Consider the following 21,626-nt stretch of genomic DNA (forward strand, 5'->3'; position numbering starts at 1 on the left):
TGACCAAACCACCAAAAAGTCTGTCTGGGGCCTTTTGCATATCTGTGTTCAGGGCCAGTGTCTCAAAATCTGCTTCAGCTAAGAGGTTAAGTACCTTGTATTTCACAAAATCAGAAATTGGCAAAAATAACAGAAAATACACATCACAGAAACTATATGATCAAATTTGTCTTTCCAAGGTGAAGAACTACTGCTTCAAATTTTCCTGTCAATTTAATTTTTAAATACAAACTTGACCATCTTATAAAAGTGCCAGGTAACTTGTGGAACATCTTTAACACTAAAATGAAAAAAAAGGACAGTCACTGTAGCAATTCAGTAGGATTTGTAGCTGATGGTTTGTAGCATCATGCAACTCACAAAAGCTCCCGAGAGACAGACGCTCACACACAGACACCAGCACATTTAAGTGTATGCAAATATTAGCAAAGAGGGAAGCAAACTTTTAATTAGTACTGGGTGCGGTTGATGATTTCATAAAGTATTCCTTTTTTAAAATTTCAATGAAGTGAAAGTATAGTTGTGCATTAATGGGAGTCTTCTAATTGCCTGATATCTAGTAAAAAAGTTACAGGAGATTCTGTAAAAAAAAAAACTACAATTAGTATTTGGTCAACGCATTAATTATATCTAACTTACATTCACAAAATTTTGCCGGTATAAAGGCATCACAGTGCAGCTCAGTGGATTGATCTCACACAGGTTTCAGTTCTGAATTGAAAGGTAGATGGCGCCATTGTAGAGGTTCAACTTCTCAAGGTCTATAAAGTGAAATCTGCATGATTATAGTGAGGAAAAACAGAGGTTTAACAGGCTGCGGTATTTATTCAGTGTAAACATTCATAACTGTTCGAATAAATCAGACATACTCTGAATACAGCTTTTAACAATCGTGATACATCAAATTATAGCTTGAAACTGCTAAAATAACTTAGTTTTTCCACTGAACTAGTATGTTTTTAGAGAAAATAAAAACTGTGTTTAAGGCATAACCTCAACCAATACCTACTAACTCCTCAAACACATCAGAACTGAGAGGATTAGACAGTGTAATTTCAGTGTATAAAAAACAGAAGTAGAAAAGGAATACACAATTATACAATAATATAAAATATATACAGCTTATTTCTCAAATTACATAGCGGTTTTGAAACCTCCGGGCTGTTGTTCTCAGCTGTGACAGTCTCTAAAAACAAATCCCGTTGTGTTAGCTTGTGAAGTGGTTTATTCATGTACATTCTATAACATTCATGTCCTCAAAGACTGTCACACGGTACAGTATTAAACTAGTAACAGACAGAATACAACTTTTCCTCTTGGAGCTTTAGTTGCTGATCTGTGATGATAACAGTAATTGCTATTGTTCGTGCACAGTGTCCAGACTTTGTGGTTTTGCTCCCTCTCAGCAGACTCGAACCAAAAAATCCTGCCTGAGGCCTCAACTGTACCGACTGCTGCGACTGTGACTTCTGCGCCTGGAAGAACTGCGGCTGGAGGAGCGGTACGACCTGCAGAAGAGAGATTAAAATGAAATATTTTACTTTACAGGCATGAATAAATGAGATATATACACTTGGCTGAATACTGAATGTCAAAAGGTGCACTTCATAGCAGGCTAAGGTGGATTTTTGTCAATCGCTTTCAACACAGTGAAGCTTTCTGTTTGCTGCTTTTGCATTGCTGAGCGCCTCATCATTTTGCTCCTTGTGTTTTTGCAGGAACTTCAATTCAGAGCAGAAAAGTGCCCAATATCATTGCTGGTTTTTCCCATTGTCCAACTGGATGAACTGAGAGGAATCTGCCAATCCAATTTTTGTCCAGCTGTTTGTTCACTAGGTAAGGTAACTAGATACTATCTAACTAATCTAAAAATAAAAATTTCCTGCACAGCAGAATAATGGTCAGGCTAATGGCCAAAATACATGGAGCACAGACCCCGCCTGACACGTCTGCAGCAGAGCGCATACATTATAAACAACTGAAGCTGCTAATGTAGACTCACTGTATTCGGGACATCACGCTTCCGGATACTTGACCTTTTCACCTAAGTTATTGAAATACTCCCTGATCTCAAATCAAATATGTATCTTTGTCATCAAATGTTCCTTCTCTTAATCTTTTGACATTCAAAGAAGCATTAACTTCACTTCATTAGTGAGAAATCAGGATGAGTTTTCAATGTGCATCCGCAGCTGCAGGAACAAGGCACGGGGGAGGATTCTGCCACCGGAAGCTCCGAGGGGGGGAAATCTGTGCCAAAAAAACTCTATTTTCTGGGTGATTTTAATCAAACTCTTAAGTGGTTATACAATGTTTTAGGTCTCGCCTTTTATACATTTATTTCACCTTGTATTATAAAATGTATGAGTTTAGAAGTAGCATTACTCTGCCAAACATGACAGCTCTCTGTCAAAGAAACTGAGAAAAAAATGTGTTTTAAATTTAACAATTAAACTGTATTTAATGGCATTTGATAAGAAATAATGTACTTTTAGAGCATTAGAAATGCCAGCTGTCTGGAATACCATGATCTTAAATCATGTCCAGATAACTGTGAGTGTTCACTGTAGTGCAGACATTGCATTTCTTAGTAGTTTTTTTCTTGATTTCTCTCTAATTATTGCTCAAAAAGGCACCAATCAATCTTGTTTCGACTTGTAAGATTCTCCCCCAGCGGCAAGGGATGCAATCGGCGACAAAGCAAATTTAAAGCCACACGTGTCCAGAATACTGCAAGTCTTCGTCACACAGACCATGGAATCCATGATTGCCTGCGCTTTCATCGCACGGCTTAACTCTTTATGCAGCTGGTCTTTATTCTACACTGATTATACTATTTTCTATTATGAATATAAGGCTTCAACAAAAAAAAAAGAGAAAGTGTAGTACACCTCATGTTTGCAACCTGCAAAATGCACTCTGTCTGATCAGGGCCTCAGTGTTTGAATCTAACATTCAAGCACACAAAGGAAAAGAGAAAAGGTTACAAGGCTGATCTGAGACCTGCCGCCTTGCTGATGTCTGTCAGGGTTCACCTCGGGACAGAGTCACTTACCGTGATCGGCGGTCCGAGCTCCTGTAGCTGTCACTTCGTCTGCGCCCTCGTCTCCTGCTCGCACTCCGACTCCGACTGGAATAGCTGTCGTAGGAGTCGGACCTGCATTCAGGTGCAGAAAAATCATTTTAGGTGTATCTCCTGAAGAGTGTTGGATTCACAAAGATTTGTTTAGTTGAACAAGGAAAAGCAAAGTCCTGACAGACGTCACTGATTTTATTACAAATACAAAGTAAAGTTATTTAGATGTTGTCTGTGTGCACAATGAAAAAGATTTATTCCTGCTTCATGCAATCGCAGATAATTAATAGCTAAAGATAAGATTGATCTCTTTAAGGCTGCACCTCATGATTATTTCAATTATTCATTAATCTGCTGATTATTTTCTTGATAAATAGATTCATCTTCTCATCTATAAATGGCCAACAATGCCAAAAAAAAGTTTCTACAGCCCAAGGTGATGCCTTTTAATAACTGATTTTGAGAAACCTGAAGAAAGTCATTTTACCAACACAAGACAAAAAAAATGTCTAATGTCTCTAATGTCTTCGCACAAAAGCCTGTCTGCTTATGTGTCCGTATCAACAGTTTACATGCTATCATGTTAACTCTGTTACTAAAAACATTATAATACAGATTATGAAAACTGACCGATACTGCAAAAATTCCACAACTGATTCCTAATTTTATTGTGATTAAAATAATGTTTTTATCAGATCATAGTGTATGCACGATCGTGTTAAAAAATGGGCTTACGTGTACTCAGTGACCCCCCACATGAAATTAGACATTTCACTTTGTGAGTGTCTGTTGGTGCATTTAATAGCTCACTGACCTGGATCTCCGACGGCGATTATATGAGCGACTTCTGGAATGACTTCTACTGTACGTCCGACTGATAGGAGGAAAACAAAAAGACTAAATGATACATGTTTAAAAGATACATCGAGACCGATCAATCACAATTATCAATAAAGAAACCAATAAAAATACAATGGGAAGTCTTGGGAGGGCTGTTTTACCCAATCATTTATAACAGGACTTATGACTGTTTTTAAAGGAATGCTTCACCCACTACATGATCATTTGTATGTCAGTTATTCCCTCTGTGTTACTTTGAGTTCGGGAAGAAAGCTAGTTTTTTGCATGCCTCCACAGAGAATGAAGAATCCAAAAACTGAGAAAATTTCTCTGAGAAAATCGGAGAAATTAACTTGAATTAGGACGGCATTTAACAACAGCAAAACATCTGTTTACAAACTTCCATAAAACTTGAGCAAAATGTCAAGATACTGAAACCTCCCGAGCTTCAGGGTTAACTATGAGGTTTCCACGGATTTTACCTGGAAACATTTCCCCATTTGGGCCAGTTAGGTGCCACATTAGATTATTAAATCAGTGTTTCAGTTTGTACCTGTGACTCCTGTAACTTCGGTATGTGCTGCTACGAGAGCGCGACCGTCCTCTTCCACGTCTCCTCCGGCTCCTGCTACGGCTCCTAAAAGAATTACGTGGCGTTATAAATTACATTTAATCCAAGTTGGGACAAAAGGTCTGTGCTACAGACACAGAAGCTTCTACACTAAATGCTCCACATCCATCAAGTTTATCACTTTACAACAATCTTACCCAAGACGCCTCTGCAGCATCTTATAAAGATTTACTGATGGTGCCCTCGTGGTCTTCATTTCATCAGAGTGCTTTTTGTCTTACCTGGAAGAGTAGCTGGAGCTGCGGGATCTGCTCCTGGACCTGCTGTAGGAGTGGGACCAGCCTCTGGACCGGGATCGGTGACTGGAAACAGAACGTGACTTCTTCGGGGACCGTGATCCCCGTGTATTCCCCACAGAAGGGGATCTCTCCTCGCTGGAGCTCTCTTGGTTCCTCGGCCTCTGGTTGAGCCGCGCAGTCTTGCGGACCTCATCGAACAGGGATCCTGGTCGGACCCGGCTTTTGCTTTTTATCTCCATTCTCACTCCCTGCGTGCTGGACGTCTGATTCTCTTGATGTTGGGCGGTTTTTGTGGTGACAGGCGGCACATTCACATTCTGCAGAGCTGACATTCCTTTCAAAGGCCTCCATTTGAAGTTAATTACAGTGCCGGCGGGTTTGCTGCTGGTTGCTTCATCTTGCAGTCCAGCAGCTGTTGTTGTGGATGTTACAGAGGGCTCTTCTTTGCTCTCAGGTACAGCATGATCTCTAGCTGCTGTTCCAGAAGACTTTGAGGTAGATTTTAGGGTTAATTCAGGGGTTTTATTATAAAAATCCTGTGTAACAGGAACTTCTACAATTTCAGCATCGTGCTCTGGGGTACAAATGTCCATGTCATCTAATGACTCTTGCTCTTTGATACCGGGTATGTTAGCACTGCTCCTGTTCGATGACTTAAGATGAGGTTCGGTGTGTTTTGGGTTTTTGTTGATACATTCTTGTTCTCTCTGTGGCACTCTCTCTTTTTCTTTAGTAGGATTATTGTTTAGACTTTCATTCACGCTGCCTCCACCAGGCTTTTCTTTGACAACTCTACCAGGACTGTGCTTCTCTCGTTTCGATTCATCCTCGTCTTCCTCCTCTCCGAACTCCAAAGGAGGCTGCCAGTGAAAAGTCTCTTTGAGCTTCTGATGTTTCCTCTTCGATCTCTTTCCTTTGTCCTTACTGTGATGGGAACTACTTTTGTTCTCACTTCTTCTCTTGTGTTTATGCTTACGTTTGGCCTTCTTCTTGCTTTTGTGCTTCTCAGGCTCGGAGAGCTTTTCAGCACTTTCCTCCTGCTGACCAGAAGCAGCAGCAGCGGCAGCAGCAGCAATCTTTTGTGCCAGCTCAGCCACCGCCTCTGATGCCTTTTTGGAAGTCTCCTCGTCTGTTTCTGAACTAGCCTCTCCTTCCTCTTTTTCAGATATTGCCATTGTCCTGGCAGTTACGTTTTCAGAATCACTTTCTGAATTCCATCCAGTGAGAGCAGACAACTTCTTGTCAAGAAATTCTCTGGACTGAACTGCTCGTTTTTGCTTTTTTGACGGAGCAGGACTGTTGTTTTGGCCTGCTTTATCGCTGTCACTATCCCACTCAGACCTGCTGTTAAAGCTCTCTGCCGGCACTGAGCTGTGATGCTTCGCCTCTTGATCTTGCGAGCTGCTTTTCTCTTTTATTTTCTCCAAAGAGCCACTTCTGTTGGAGACACTGATATGAGGACTGTGCTCACAGCCTGCCCTCTTCTCTGATCCTGACTGAGCATCTTTACTACTGGTGAGTGAAATGTACTTATCTAAATTTTTAATCCTCCTCAGAGAGCTGTAGTACTCTTTCCATTCCTTGTCTAGTGAATTCTTCTTGTTGCCACGTGTTTTCTGGGAGTTGTCAGAGTCCGATCTGCTGTAGGATGATGACCTGCTGTTATACTGACGAGGGGACCTGGACTTGGACCTACTATGACTTCTGCTCGGTGAGCGACTGTATGAGCGGCTGTAGGACTTGCTTCTGGAGGACCTGCTGCGTGAGCGCCCTACAGGTTTGTGGCTTTCAGAGTCACCCGGCAGACGCTTTGGTGTGACGGAAGTCTGAGCTTTTTCTGTAACACTAGCTACTGTTTGTCCGGTGGAGGAGCTGGAAGCTACTTTAGCTTTAATCTCTTGAATATGGATATAAGACGGCTTCCAGGGCTTTTGACCGGGTTTCCAGCGTGAGGGCGGGGGACTGTCGCTCATTGGGATCACAGGGACGCTTTCGGGAGTCGGGACATTTGGGAGTCTGGGGACAGGCGTAACTTTGCTCTCTGGGGGCTTCTCAGGCATCAGGGCGTCGGCTTTGGGCTTGCTGGCTTTCCTCTTTCTTGGAGTCCTGCATAAACTCCTCTTTCTGGATGGAGACCTAGACCTGTACCTGGATCTTGATCTTGACCTGGATCTAGACCGGGATCGAGAATAGGACCTTGATCTGGACCTAGACAAAGACCGACTTCTAGACCTAGAAAGACTTCTGGATCTTGAATAAGACCTGGACCTCCCTCTAGATCTGGATCGACTGGAAGTGTAGGATCTTGAGTAGGACCGTGAGTCTCTGACAGACACAGAGGATCGCCGTCTCCTCCGACTTAATGAATTATGCTGATTTGAAGAGGAGCGGGATCTTCTGGACTTCCTTTCTGAAGACACTGACCTTTCACCCTCAGACAGAAGAGGCTCTCGTGGTTTGTTCTTGGAGCTCTTCTTCTTACCACGTTTCTGTTTTTTGGCCTTCTTCTTGTGTTTGGCTTTTTTCTTCTCTTTCTTCTGTTGGCGGCGAAGGACGGACCTCTCAGAGCTGCGGTCTGAGGAGTGTTCAGCAGACCGGGACCATGCGGAGTCACTTCTGTCATCCCATCTGCTTGAGGAATGGTCATTCAATCTGTTAAGTCAAAAGATGCATGAAGAAAAAAAAAAAAAACTGATGATCTAAGTTACAAAGTAAAACACTGAGTCCTACTTGTCTCCTTTGCTCCATCTCTCAATGCTTGGAGGTTGATAAACTTTGGTTCTCTTCATTTCTTCTTTCCAGTGCGGTGGAGTTTCACTGCTACCGCGTTCTTCAACAGATGCAGAGCGCGATTTAGACCTTGTGGGGGTGTGATATCTCTGCAAAATAGTAAAAACAGATGGATACTTAAAACACCATTAATAGGATTGCATCAAAACTCTTAAAGACTCCTGAAGGGACAGTTCATTACAAAATCAAAGTACACATTTTTCCTTTTACCTATGTTGCTTTTTATCATTCTTAATTGTTCTGGTGTGATTTGCCAAGTGATGGAGATATTGGCCAAAGAGATGTCTGCCTGCTCTTCAAGATATTGGAACTAGATGGCAAATCTTTGCTTTAGATTGTGACCCCTAAAAGGAAGTCTTCTTGTGACCTCTTGACACTGGAAGTGAATAAATCTTGGGCCTTGGAATTAAGCAAGGTAGATGAAGTACACTTACAAGCAGACTACTCAAAGAACAAATAATACATGAACGCCACATCTAAAGAGACAAATCACTGATTTGAGTTGAGGTGAGCATACCATTGTTCCTCTGCCTTTGATCTTCCGTCCGGACTTAGAGACAGCCGGTTTCTGGTCAGTTGACAGAGACGTTTCTTCTTTCTCAACTCTGCAGAGATCAAATTTCAAAGTAAAAGCCTACCATTTTTACTTAGGTGTATACTTTTTAATGTAGAAGCTGAAATATATATATATATATATATAAAAACTGACATCACTGTTTTATCATCCTGAGACGGCATGTCCCGCCGCAGCAGGAAGCGGTTCTCTGGCACGGGTGGGATTTCCTCCGGTCGGACTACAGGCTTCTCTCTCTTCCCACTCTGCTCTTTCTCTCCTTCCACTTCATTTTCTCCCTCCAGCGCTTCTCTTTCCACAGGACTGTGAGAGCTGCGACGACACGACAATATGCAAAACAATATTTTGTCATGCAAAGAACCAACCTGTTTCATAGCTCTTACAGCTGACAGCGAATCATACTGGCTCATCTGAGGTACATGCAAGTTATTATTTAAGTACGTTAAGATGTGAAACAAACTACCTTTGCTTGGAGGGCAGAGCATCAGTGTTCTCCTTCTTCGATTCCCTCCTTTTCTTTTTAGGCCGTTTACTCTTTGCATGTCTCTTGTGCTTACGAAGTTTGTGCTTTTCATCGGATTCACTTTCAGATCCCCCTGAAGAGGAGAACTGGGAGGACGAGTCATGGGAATTGAGGGACGAGTCAGCAGAATGGGAGGTTCTTTTCCTCTTGCCCTCAAGTACTAAAGCAAGAAATATAACAGCATGTATGTCATTTGATTAAAAAAAGTAAGTAAGAAGGAAAAGTTCAAATGCCAGGAGTCACTTTCAGTGCGGTGTAACGCTGCAACAACTAAGGCTTTGTTTTGTTCTCTCAGTATGTTGAAAGCAGGCCTGGCAGAGTCAGGTGGGCACATGCCAACTGAACTTCAGAGATCACCTCACTGATCCTCATTAAACAGAAGATCAGGTTACATGCCTCACAGCTAATGCCAGTGGGGGGAAAATGCTGGCATCAAAATGCCAACCTCTTACTAAATGAGCACAAAATATGACCCAGTTACAATCAAAGGCAACACATGTTTTTCACCACAGGAGACAAAAGAGAATACATAAAGGTGTAAACTTATGTATACATCACTAAAAAATGATAGATAATATCTATTTTAAGCTTTTGTATTAAAGCAGGGGCAGTCAGTTTTATTTTGGAGCCACTGGGCAAAAAACCCTTAGTAATCCATGTGGACTGAGACAAAAGTAGATTTCTGCACCTCCTCTTGGCTCTAACTTGCTCTAAAATCTAGCCTGAGATGGGAGACTCTGGCCAATCACAGGTCATTTGAGAGAGATGGCATTCCTACTGGCAGTTCTGCTAATGCAGATGTGTGTGCAAGTCTTTATTTGTCAAAAAAATCCCATGAGAAGATCAAAACCAACAATGCACTGATGGAAAAGTGTTTCTTTTGAATCCAAACCCTTATGTAACTTCGTCCTCAGAGCTCCATTGTTGTCCGAAAACGATTAAACACACATGAATAAAAAACATTGATTAAATTAGTGACTGAAGATAGTCCCCATGTGTAAGTAGCATTTGCTAAGAACTGCAATGGCCAGCTGTTTTTAATAATTAAGAAGAAATTACTGAGCCCTTTGTCAAAATAAAACAATGTATTTATAACCCATTTATTGGGTTTTACATCTTCAATCAGAGTGAGCTGGGGACTGAGTGCCACATGCAAGGGAGGAAGATCTGATTTTTGGCATTTACATTTGATTTGTTGACAATAAAATAACAAATGAACAGAAAAAAAAGCCAACCCTACCTTTCAAAACACGTAGATTAGCTACTGTACTCACCATCATTAGCGGACTTGGTGATAAGTTGTCCGCAATCTATCACTCTCACATCAGCGTAAGGTCTGCTGGCTGAATCAGTCTTCAGCCCCTCGATCTTCTTAATCACTTCAAAGCCGGAGATGACCAGACCAAAGACGACGTGGACTCTGCAGAGAGGCAGAAACCTGTTAGAACTATACAAAAAACAACCAGCTTCCTACCATGATTGAAGGTATCATGCACGAACACACCATTTTCTGCCAAAGTTAGAACAGTTTTGATTATTTCATATGAGAGAGTTCTGTAGTTTTTCTTTGTGCTCATCACGCTGGTTTGAAGATGACTGGACTGAGTTGGAAAAAAGTGACCTCACCTAGTAGGAATGCACGATATGCGGATTGTTGCAGATATTTAGATATTTTTTAACTTATTTTGGTGATTACCAGTGCTGAAATATGCAGATACTTTTTCCACCTTATTTCCAAGAACATCATTTCTCCTGTAGTGAAATTAACATACTATTATGCCAACTTTTATCCTGAGAGCCCACTGGAAGATGCAGATGTAAAAAATGTTTTTGTGTTTGTTCACATTCACTGGGCATAAAAGAAACTACTTCAACCAGCTACATGCAAAACATGCCATATTTATTTTTGTGTAAAGTTTTTGAACAAAACTATAAAATTCCTGCCACTTTCACAGACTTAGATGATGCTCTCCCTGTGACAATCCTAACAATTGCCACAACACAGGGCTAGTGTGACTGGTTTCAACTAATAATAGTTGCATAATAAGGGCGTCATCTTATCGGCCTGTCATATCAACAGAATTTTCATTTCAGGTCTACATGCCGATATTATCCTGCTAATGAATCATCATTAGAATAAAATAAAAGTTATATTTTACCCGTCGAGATGAGGTGCCATCTTGGTTGTGCTGTTTGTGGAAAATCCAGCAAAGGAGCCAGGAAAGGTCGAACCAACAGCAGGGGTGGGGTCATGAAAAAAGGAGAAAAAGGAGAAAAGGAATGAGAATAAAAAGTAACTTCAAAGAAGTGCGGGTGCTACTTTTCCACAGGAAAAATCTCAAAAAGGTACAGAATTTGTGAGACCATCTTTTGTTCAATAATATTTGATTGCAAACCAATTTAGAAAACACTTGTACTTTGGGCTGTTGAATTAAAAACAGCCATAAACAGGCAATAAAAACCCTCAATAACAGAGTGTGGGCTATTATATAAAGAAGAGTCTGTATAAATATTCTTATGTTTCAAGAGTTTCACTCATTCGTAATTTATGGTGACAACCTGTTTTAGTGATGAAAAAAGTTTACAAAGCCAATCAACCTCAAGCCATATGTGAATACTGTTGCAAACATATCCAAAATAAACACTGTACTCTGCAGAAGACTTGTAAATACAAACTACTGAATGATAAATACAGTCAGGAGAGAGAGAAACACAGCCTTGGAGACACATTACCTTGGAAGAGCAGGATGCTAGAGTTTCTGTAAATTTTACACAAAAACGGCAAGAGAAAAAATGTAACACATTTGTAGGTAAAATAAAGAATGAATCCATGTTTCTCTGCACTTTGAAAATCTAACTGCACACAGAGACGGGGTTGCTGACAAATTCTACAGTTTCAAAAGGGACAGAAAGCAAATAAATAATGTAAGTGAGCTGTCAGTTAAATGGTATAGGTGGTATAAGGTGCAGAGGGGCTTGATTTACTGAAGGTTACTCACATGAAAAACTGTGAACCGTTGGTGTCCTTCCCACGATTGGCCATCGACAACAGGAAGGCTCTGTCGTGTTTGAGAATGAAGTTCTCGTCTGTTTGGAGCAGAGAAGGAGGTGTCGAAGTGTCAGAGTTTGTTCTCTGATACATAAAAACAGAAATATTCAGGGAAGAACAGGAGAAGTGGAACAGGACCATTTTTAATCCATCAAACCTAATCATTGTCTCACCAACCAGTCCTTCAGCAAAGGCACAGTTTTCTAAAGGTTATTTTGATTACTTCTAGTCTTTGGACTAAAAACCATTACCTACAAATTACATTCATTTCACATTATTCATGCCTTCCACATAATAATATATTGGTTTCCATTCATTTGAAGAGTAAATTTGTTATTTTCCAATCTGAGTCCTATTTTTCCATGTGCCTAAGTGACTAATGGAGAAAATCATTTTTGTGCCAGTACTGAGTGAGACCGCTGCAGTTGGCACTTGGGGTAGATGCACACTGTCAATGTACGTCCACTAAAAGTTCTTGTTTTTTGCAGCTGACAAGCTCAGATTAATATTCTAAGTGTCTGACAACATTATGGACAGGATCCCTACAGACTTTTTTTTTTTTTGTTAAAGAGCAGAATCTCTTTTGTTTAACCAGAAACAACCCCAAAATCACAATCACCAAACACACCAGACTCCATTTAAATAAACAGTAATTTAAGCATGCTTAGAGCCAACATAATTTCACATCTAAGTGAGTAAAATGAGGGTTTATTTCAACCAAACCAGAGTTAGTGATTGTTGAAACAGTGGACAGACCAAACAAAATTATTTTTGTGAGATTTATATTATTTCTGTCGACTCTGAATGAAGTGTGTTTACAGTGATAAAATCACCATTTATTTAAATGGAGTCTGGTGGGATTGGCAATAGCAATTTCGGGGCTGTTTATGGTTAAACAAAAAGAATCTTACTCTTTATCAAAAACGTCTATCTATGTGGGAAGCCTTTCAACTAGTCTTCGAATAATAACCTGAACATGACTTAACTTGCAGTGTGAACATGCTCTGAATGGTTACTTTGCTGAACCACTTTTTAAAAAAAATGTGGAAAAATAGGGGCCAGGTTGAAAAATATCAATCTTGCCCTTAAACATGCTATTGGAGGCAAATGGCTTAAACTTGAAACCTGCTTCAAATGGAATATTCATCCATTGCCTTTCTTCTAAAATGATCTTTATCTTAAATTATCATCTAGTGGCTTTACATTCTCAGTGACAGTAAATTCAAAGAGGAGTCGAGCAGTTTTAGAAATGGTGCATCATGTGCTATGCTATCAAAATATTATAACACTTCTAAAAACTGTGCAGAAAAGTGTGACAGTAATGTAGTTTGGACCAAAACAAGGCCACTAGATGCTGAATAACCCATTTAAAGTCTGCTAAAGATGATTTTCAAAATGAATGGAAACCAAACATATTGAATGTTTTGGAAAATTGTCCCACGGTGATGCAGAATATTAGTAATTTAATAGCCTAAAATATAAAAGAATCCACTGGAATTATCCTTTATATTTAAGACAGAAAGGTTTATGTAGATACTCAATTAACTACATGCAAAATAAAAGCTAAGAGTCATAACTATCATTAAATTAATTGCAAATATTCAGAAATTTGGAAAACACACAAAGTAAAATGATAAAAACAAACAAATTGTATCTAAATATGCTGTGATACATTTAGTTTGTTTTACTCTCTATTTGCTTTCCTATTCTCTTCTTAATTGCATTTAAATGTCCTTTTATAATGTGTTTCCTTTGCACGATGTCTCTCCATGCTTTCGATGTTTTATGTCAAGCACTTTGTCTTGCTGCAAAAATATGCTATATAAATAAACGTGTCTTGCCTTTCCATGATGCAAGACTGAATATCTTTTTTCTGCTGTGGTGCTCTTTTTTTATTGCAGAGAAACCTGCAGCCCTATATCTGACTACATGTCACTGTCGTCATGTAGCTATAAATACCCCATTTATAACATAAAAAGTAACCTGAGCTGCCTGAGGCTTTGGGGGTGGTGGTAGCTGTCTGAAGAGAAAATCCTTTAACATCTCTTCCGTACAAATTTGCACCATTGCAAACATTTGCACTGTTTTGACTGACAGAGGAAGGTGGTGGGGACAATGTTGACATGGTGTTACTGAGCTGTGTACATCTCTTACCTTCTCATTTTGCAATAGACCACTCTATAAATAAAAGAATATGTTGAAAATTTTAGGCAGGAAGATTGTAGCTTTCAGTAAAGAGAATACCTACTCTCCATGCTGATTTGATAAAGCCCACTACGGTTACTAAATAGAAGACAGCACTACACAATGGAAAAGTGAAGGTCAACGGAGTCATACAAAGGAAAATTCACAAGAGACCCATTATTACCACATGCAACATTACGCTCATGCAAATGTAGCTACACCGTATTTAGATAAACATTTATGAGACATCAACAATGGTTATTAGATAATATGATATTCCCATTACCTTCAAAATAGCCACCGTATATGGACTCTCCCCCTCTTCCATTTCCTGCAGAGATTAACACAATGATATAATTAAACCAATTACAGAACATTACAGAAAAAGTGCTGTCTCATTGGCATTTTAGACAAAGAAAGTGCTTAATGTGTTTTTATAGGACACATTTTTGAAGTGGCTGCCACATTCAGGAACAGCGTGGTCTCCTGGATTCCTGCAGTAAACATACTGGCACTTAGCTGGGACTAATAGCATCTATCTATATCAGTTTTTGTAGGTAGTTCATTGTTGGCTGTGACACCCTGCAAAGCATCACTATTATTGAAAACTTAGGGTGCTTTCTTACGTAACCTGTTTGGTTCAGTTAAAACAAACTCACATCTGTTTGTCCGTTAGGTACAGTTTATTTGGGCTGGTATGAAAGCTGCCAATTGAACCCTGGTGCGGACCAAACAATCAGACAGAGACTGCCCGAAAAGGAGGGATTTATGATAGCAATTATGTGATTTTAGCATGATTTCAAAAACTAAACTACTAACTACCATCTGCTGATCTTGAAATTTGTCCAAGTGGAAACACCGTCACAGAGGCAGAGACACACCTCTTATTTTTCCCTAGCAACTTTAAAAATATTTCTCCAAATCTACTAATGTCTTGCAGTTTTTGGAACCTTTCTTTCTTTTTTTTTTTCCATGTTAAAAAAAAACCAATTTTCTTAGTTCAAAGGGTTAAACAAACCAGGCAGTAGTTTTTTTCCACAGCAGTTCTGTTGCTTTCCATTGGATTTTATGTAAAAACACTTTGACACAATCTAGACAATTTGATCAGACACACACTTTCCAACGTAAATGAGCTTATACGTTACACGTTATTACCTTCGGTGAAGTCGCCACCCTGGACCATAAAGTTCTTCACAACTCTGTGAAAAGTGGAGCCTTTGTAGCACAGCTTTTTCCCTGTTAGTTTGCCAGTTCCCTTTTCACCTGCAATGACACATGTTAACTCAGCTCTAATTCAACACAAATCATTCAACAGATACTATATGAAGAGCTTTAGCATACTCCAGATGCCTTGAGGTATTAATAAATGCTTTTCTTGAATGTTGCCACATTTCTAAACCAGAGGTGGAGGACATATTTAGTTTCTTTACTTCAGTAGAAGTACTAATACAACTCAGTGAAAATACTCTGTTAAAAGGCAAAGCCCTGCATTGAAAATGGTACTTAAGTAAAAGTAATCAAGTATAATCAGGAAAATACACTTAAAGTATTAAAAGAGAAAGTATCTAATAGAGAGAAAAATCTTAAAGAAATAAATATATAAAAATAAAAACTATTCAAAAAAAGAATGGCATAATGACTTAATTTTTTTTAATAGTTGCCAAAGTAACCAATTCAGAAAAATAAAACATACACCAGAAAACTCAAAACTGTTAAAGAGAGAAAGAAAAAAAAAGAAAATGACTTAAATGTTTATTAAAATAGCTGTCAAAGTACACAATACAGAAAAATCTTTTAAAAAAAGAAACACCCAAAAATTAAAAACAATTCAGAAAAATAAATAAAATGACTTGAATGTTTATTAAAATAGTTGTGAAAGTACCTAATTCAGAAAAATGTGAAAAACACAAAAAAAAACCAAAACTATTTGAAAAAATAAAAGAAATAAAAAAATAACTTAAATGTTTATAAAATAGTTGCCTGTTTACTTTATATCAATCAGCTTATCGAATAATTGACTAATCACTTCAGTAGTCTTCTTGTGTTTTTTAGACAAAAATCTAAATTTGTTAAGTAACTGGTGACTAACGAGGGAATAAACCACAGTTGGGGAAGGGAGGGAGGTGTTGAATAATCTGGATGCCTTTGTTCAGGCATCCTGTTGTTAATACAGGGCCGCAGTATTCATTAAAATTTTCCCCTGGAGTGATACCAACAGGGGACAGACTATGGGCCTAAAGCTATTACCCCCCGGATTTCCCTTTCCCCAGGGAGAGAGCAGACGAGAATGCTGAGATTTCATTAGATGTGTTGGTGTGTTTGAGAGCGCTTTCAGAAGACAGAGGGCTGGCTGTTCAAATGGGCAGCTTAGGTTTCTAATCTTCTACCATTTTGCTTCACTGACTTCAGCATTGTTCCAAGGGTTTGGTTTCTTATGGTGTGAGCTGATCCCCTCTTAAAAAGGACACATTAGAAACTTGGAGAAAGCCACAGCAGCAAGTTGTGTACATCACTGACGAGGTATACATGCACATAACTGTCCTGTTTTTGCCCTTATTCCAAAAAAGGTAATATTCCTTCTAAACTGTTTACATGTCTAATAAAAATTTATATTCCGCTAACACTCCCGTCTAGATGCAGATGTGCATACTCCGATTAAGGTGACAAACGTTATGTTAGGGCACGGTTAAGTACAACAGCTGGAATTGCTTGTAATTTTGTTGTTTTGCATCAAAAGAGAATATAGATTTTTTTTCACATTTTCCTATTGGTGGTAGACTTGTTGGACTCTCTCTTTCCTTCTTTCATCTTCTTGAAAAAGTCAGTGCACATCAAAAAACCTGCTGATATCTACGTTTTTCATAAAGTTTAAAAGCATGTATGTCAGATTTTCTTTTGCATGCATCTCTACCCCACAGCGTTGTAAACTGCGGGCAAATTAGTTTGTGTACAACGTATCCATGACAATGCACAGTGCCAACCGTAAACAGACGAGAGGCCGAGCCCTGCTGAAAACCCCGGTTGAGACAAATATTCCAAATTGGCTGTATACGTGCCCAAATAATGCTTCTAATAGACAAATAATACCATATCCAATGTTTTCATTGGAAAAGGTTAAATTTGGAAAAGGGACAGATTCTGAATGTATAAATGGAATATGCTGTTTATATGACCTGCATCAAATTCATAATATTGGCATATTAAGAATGATAGGGTAATATTTGTGTGCACGTAACTGGAGCCACTGTGCGGTGTTGTGTCTGTGTGTCCAGGAAAAGGAACAGACTAACCAGCCATCTCCCATGTCTGCCCTTGCCAGCATCACATTCCCGTCAGCCAGGTGGGGTGAAAAATGAGAGGGAGTATCGATCTGCAGTCTGTTTGCAGATTTATGGCTATCTCTAGGCAGACCGCTGCTACTACAGTACACCGTGTTCTACTCAGTGGGATGAAATATGTAGAGAGGCAGACCAGGACCCGTTTATGCATCCAGTGACTCCATCTGTCACTGGACCATTTACACTACAACCATAGCTCCTTTCCTCAAGATATCAAATTACCAAAGATGTGTGTGTTGTGCATTTCTGTGTCTCTTATTTTCCATCATATTCTCATTCATTTATCTACTCATGATTATTTTTATGGCATAGACAGTATCTACCCTGGCCACTTCAACCACAAGTAAATCCCCAATGTCTCTGCTATATTGGAGAAATCAGTGAAATAACGTAAAATTTTACAGAATACTATAATGTCAGTTGCATTTCTGAGAAATACAAACAGACAAGATTCATGTTATGCTCTCTAACAGGTTTCTCTTCTTCTTCTTTTTTTTTTTTTTTTTACTTTTTGAAACACAAGTATTTGGTTATTCAAAGCAGTGAACTTTGCAGAAGACCAATAATGAAAAAAACATGTCTTTGACTGAACATTACTCACCAGTGCACAAACAGAGAAAGTTTTTGCTTGTCTTGGGACAAACATCCGAGAGAAAAGTTGAAATACTATGCGCCCAACTATAAAACACAAAAAAGAGAAAAACATTTGCTCACTTCAACTTGTAGATACATATATATATATATATGTGTGTATATATATATATATATATATATATATATATATATATATATATATATATATATATATATATATGTGTGTGTGTATATAATATATAAAATGTTTAAAGATATGAGACTTTGTCCATATAAATGTGGTTCCGTTCAAGTTCTGACTGGTTTTCCTTTGTTGCAAAGATCCTAAGTACTCACACAAAGAAGCAAAAACTTGAATGAGGTTTATTTGAGATTACAAATATGGCCGCTAAATTCCTTCTAACTTACATCTGGGTATCTCCAATATCGACTTGATGTCCTAGTCTGAAATTTTCTCCTTCTGCACGCGGTTCTATGCTATAAAACTGCATAACACGGTCAAAAACATTTTGTTATCCAATCCTAGGCAGCCTTCACATCATCTTCCAAGTACCACATTTTACTACTCTCTTTATGCCATGCACACTATACAGCTGTACAGCACGACACCTGTCGTAATAACAAATTATACCTGTATTCTTTCAACACAGAATTAATAGTAAATATATACATAACCTTAGCATAGTCCACTATCATACACTATTCAAAATACACAGAAACTATCAATACAATAAGAACCCTTGCAATATGTCACATCAACAGAGACATTTTACCAAATATAAATATGTGCTTAAGTGGCTTTTTCAGAGGTGTTGCAAAAAAAAAGGACAGGGATGCAATTAAGAGTTACGAGTAGCCCAAAAGTTACAACACTGCACACTTTTAATTGGCTTCCAACAATTAGGTGGATCCTGTGGTGAAGCTCATACCTTGCCATACCTGCCTGGTGGGGGATTGCTGTTCCTCCCTTTTCAAACATGAGTCAATTACAATCACTTAGCCTAGAGCCACTTAACTGGTCTTTACACTTACATCAGCTGCACATAGTTCCTGCTTGAAAAGTGCATAATACCTAACAGCTTCTCAGGCCTTGACTTCAACATAACCATTCAGAACAGATATGGTTACGAACACACCACCTGCGTGCCACTGAGTGTTACACTTTCATTTTGTACACCCAAATTAAAATATATAAAGCAATGCTACAAAAACAAACTAGTGTATACACTTTAAACATACTTATGAATGATGTCAATTCAAAGTAATTGGCCATAAAGGTGAGCTAAAGATTTTTATGTGTCTAACTAATTCTCCAACCTGTGAAGTGATTTTAAATTCTCTTACCTGGCTCCCGGTTGAGCTCCACATCAAAGTAACACTGAGGGCGGTCTTTCACCCCCATTGTGATCAAAGTCCAGTGACCTAAAATGTAGAAAGAGTGCAAAAAGCTAAGCAGGAAGAATAATAAGCTTCCCTATCTTACAGAGGCTGTGAGCTTCTGAAGTGTACACCTACAAAATACAGCATATTTAGAGGAGTGTGTTGGAAAACAATGTGGAGAGACTGAAAGACAGCGAGGGAGGAAAGAAACAGAAAGGGGAGGAGAGAGGGAGGGGAGGGGAGTGAGAGAGAAGTCTATGGGGAATCGGTACTGGCTATGCAAATCCAGGCAGAGTACAGCTTCCTTGCTGTACATTTTAAACCCTGAATCCATTGTCCACTTATCACTGGTATCACTGTGTCAACTGTCACACACTCCTGCTATAACTACTGAGTCAATGACATTGCTGCACAATGTTTACCCGGTCAAATTATTGGGTAATCATGACACAACCTAAATCATGTTTCCGAAACCCTGCCTTGACTTGTTAAATGTTCCTCTCCTGTTGCATAAAAAAGACAATATACTATTGTTACTTATGACAACATACCAGCAATCTGTGTGTCAGCAGCTTATGTGCACACATCACATACTACACTAACACGTCTGCCTTGCAAGACATTGTGTCGCTGGCAAAGCGCAAGACTGCAAGAAAGCAGAGCATCCAATAATCTGTCAGCAAGGTCTGACTATTAAAAGCTTAATGTTCTCAGAATTTGCATGATACAGGCTGCATATTGTTCAGATGCTGAGTCACTGTGCTGACATGTAAGAAACCCTACCTCCCATGGTGTGATGGGCGTTGTGGAGGTGGCAGTGAAACTGGGGGACGGAGAGCAAGCACTGATGCTGCTGTTAAAGGGTCCCCGCAGCTTAAAGCAAGGTTAATTTAAGACTTTTTAAGATTTTTTTCCTAAAGTAACTTGGAGTCAAGTTTTAGATCAATTTACTAATAATCAAAATTTAAGACCAATTTTACGTATCGTAACACACTGTTTTTGTCTAAGGAAAAAGTTTTATCATGTACGTCAAATGTTGAATAACCAACCCTTTTTAGAGTAAAACACAATGAACATATATTGTCACGAAAGTTTCTATTTTGTTTACCAACAGAAGTTGGAAATATCTGACATTTTTCTGGATGATTTCCTTGGCAATTTTGTGCTTCTCAATCTGCATTTCCATCATGACGAGGTTAAGAAAATACATTTATTAAATGATTTAGCTTGGTAGATAAATAGATAGATAGATAGATAGATAGATAGATAGATAGATAGATAGATATCCATTATTTTGAGACTTTACAATGCTACTTCAGAAAAATACTAAACAAAAAACATTCATAAAATTCTACCTCCCATGTCTGAGCATTTAGGACTTTTGAAAGATTAATTATATAATTTTAACATAAATTAAGGCCTCGTTTTTAAATTAATGAATATAATTAAAAGATTTTTAGGATCCACATTAAGCTTGTGATAGCTGGATCACAAGGGTAAAGATGCAGCTTTTACTTAATGAAAACATTTGTTACAGTCAGAAGGAAGACATTTCTACAACTTCATTTATCAAGCTTCAGCAACTTTGACTTTTAGCCAATTAATGAACAGTTCATGAAGCAGTGGACTACAACAATTTACATCAAATGATCAAAAAGACACTGGAACAGTGTCTAAAGTGTACTGCATTCACAAATCAGACAAATGTTGACAGCAATGCACTATATTTATAGCCAAATTCACACCATAGTTCAAACCAACTTTGTTTGATGTACTGGGAATGGTATTATAAGATTGTAAAACTTCCCTGCCAAAAATAGACAGCAATAATGGACTGCAAAAGTCACACTGCACGAGGCATTTCAAGTATTTAGTTCTGTTATATTGGAGGTAACGTGACCTACGTGTCCTACAAGTCGTGATGACCAGAGTAGTAAATTCTGTACATTATTTACCTTAATATAAACCAAGTATAAATGTGATGCATCACATATTGTCGATACAAACCAGGAACAGCTCACCATCACAGTCAGCATTTAACTATTAACTGACCCCACCAATGTCCGCACTCACGACCTAATAACGACAAGTTCAAGCTATATTTAGAGCAATAACAGAGCCGAAAATACTGACTAGCTGCAATGCTAACAACGGCTAACGTTATCACAGACGTATAAAATGGTTGAGCTAGCGGCTAGCTAAAGTTAGCTAGCTTCCGTTAGATTTCTCCCAGCCGCAATAACGATTCACATTTAATGTAACATTGAAAACGAGATTGCAGGTTATCAAAATGTACTTGTAACACAGCGTAACTTACCTCTGTACAGTAGCTAGCCAGACAATTAGCTAGTCACTGTCGGTCGACAATTAGCAATGTGCTAACTTCACTTTTAAGTGAAGAGATTGGT

At 38.8% G+C, this 21,626-nt stretch overlaps 1 protein-coding gene across 1 annotated transcript; it reads right to left on the reverse strand.

Moving 5' to 3' along the window:
- Positions 1 to 805: 805 nt before the first annotated feature.
- Positions 806 to 21,611, reverse strand: nktr (natural killer cell triggering receptor). The gene is given in 18 exon segments (XM_042510758.1): positions 806 to 1,508; positions 3,056 to 3,157; positions 3,891 to 3,950; positions 4,470 to 4,553; positions 4,769 to 7,414; positions 7,517 to 7,665; positions 8,094 to 8,181; positions 8,286 to 8,462; positions 8,614 to 8,833; positions 9,948 to 10,093; positions 10,833 to 10,862; positions 11,673 to 11,760; positions 14,193 to 14,237; positions 15,062 to 15,169; positions 17,846 to 17,894; positions 17,897 to 17,922; positions 19,183 to 19,260; positions 21,536 to 21,611. Coding segments are annotated over 17 exon segments (4,146 nt in total). The 5' UTR covers positions 19,241 to 19,260; positions 21,536 to 21,611; the 3' UTR covers positions 806 to 1,438.
- Positions 21,612 to 21,626: the final 15 nt, after the last annotated feature.

The sequence above is a fragment of the Plectropomus leopardus genome, chromosome 21 (assembly GCF_008729295.1).
Source record: "Plectropomus leopardus isolate mb chromosome 21, YSFRI_Pleo_2.0, whole genome shotgun sequence".
NCBI classification, from domain to species: Eukaryota; Metazoa; Chordata; class Actinopteri; order Perciformes; family Serranidae; genus Plectropomus; species Plectropomus leopardus.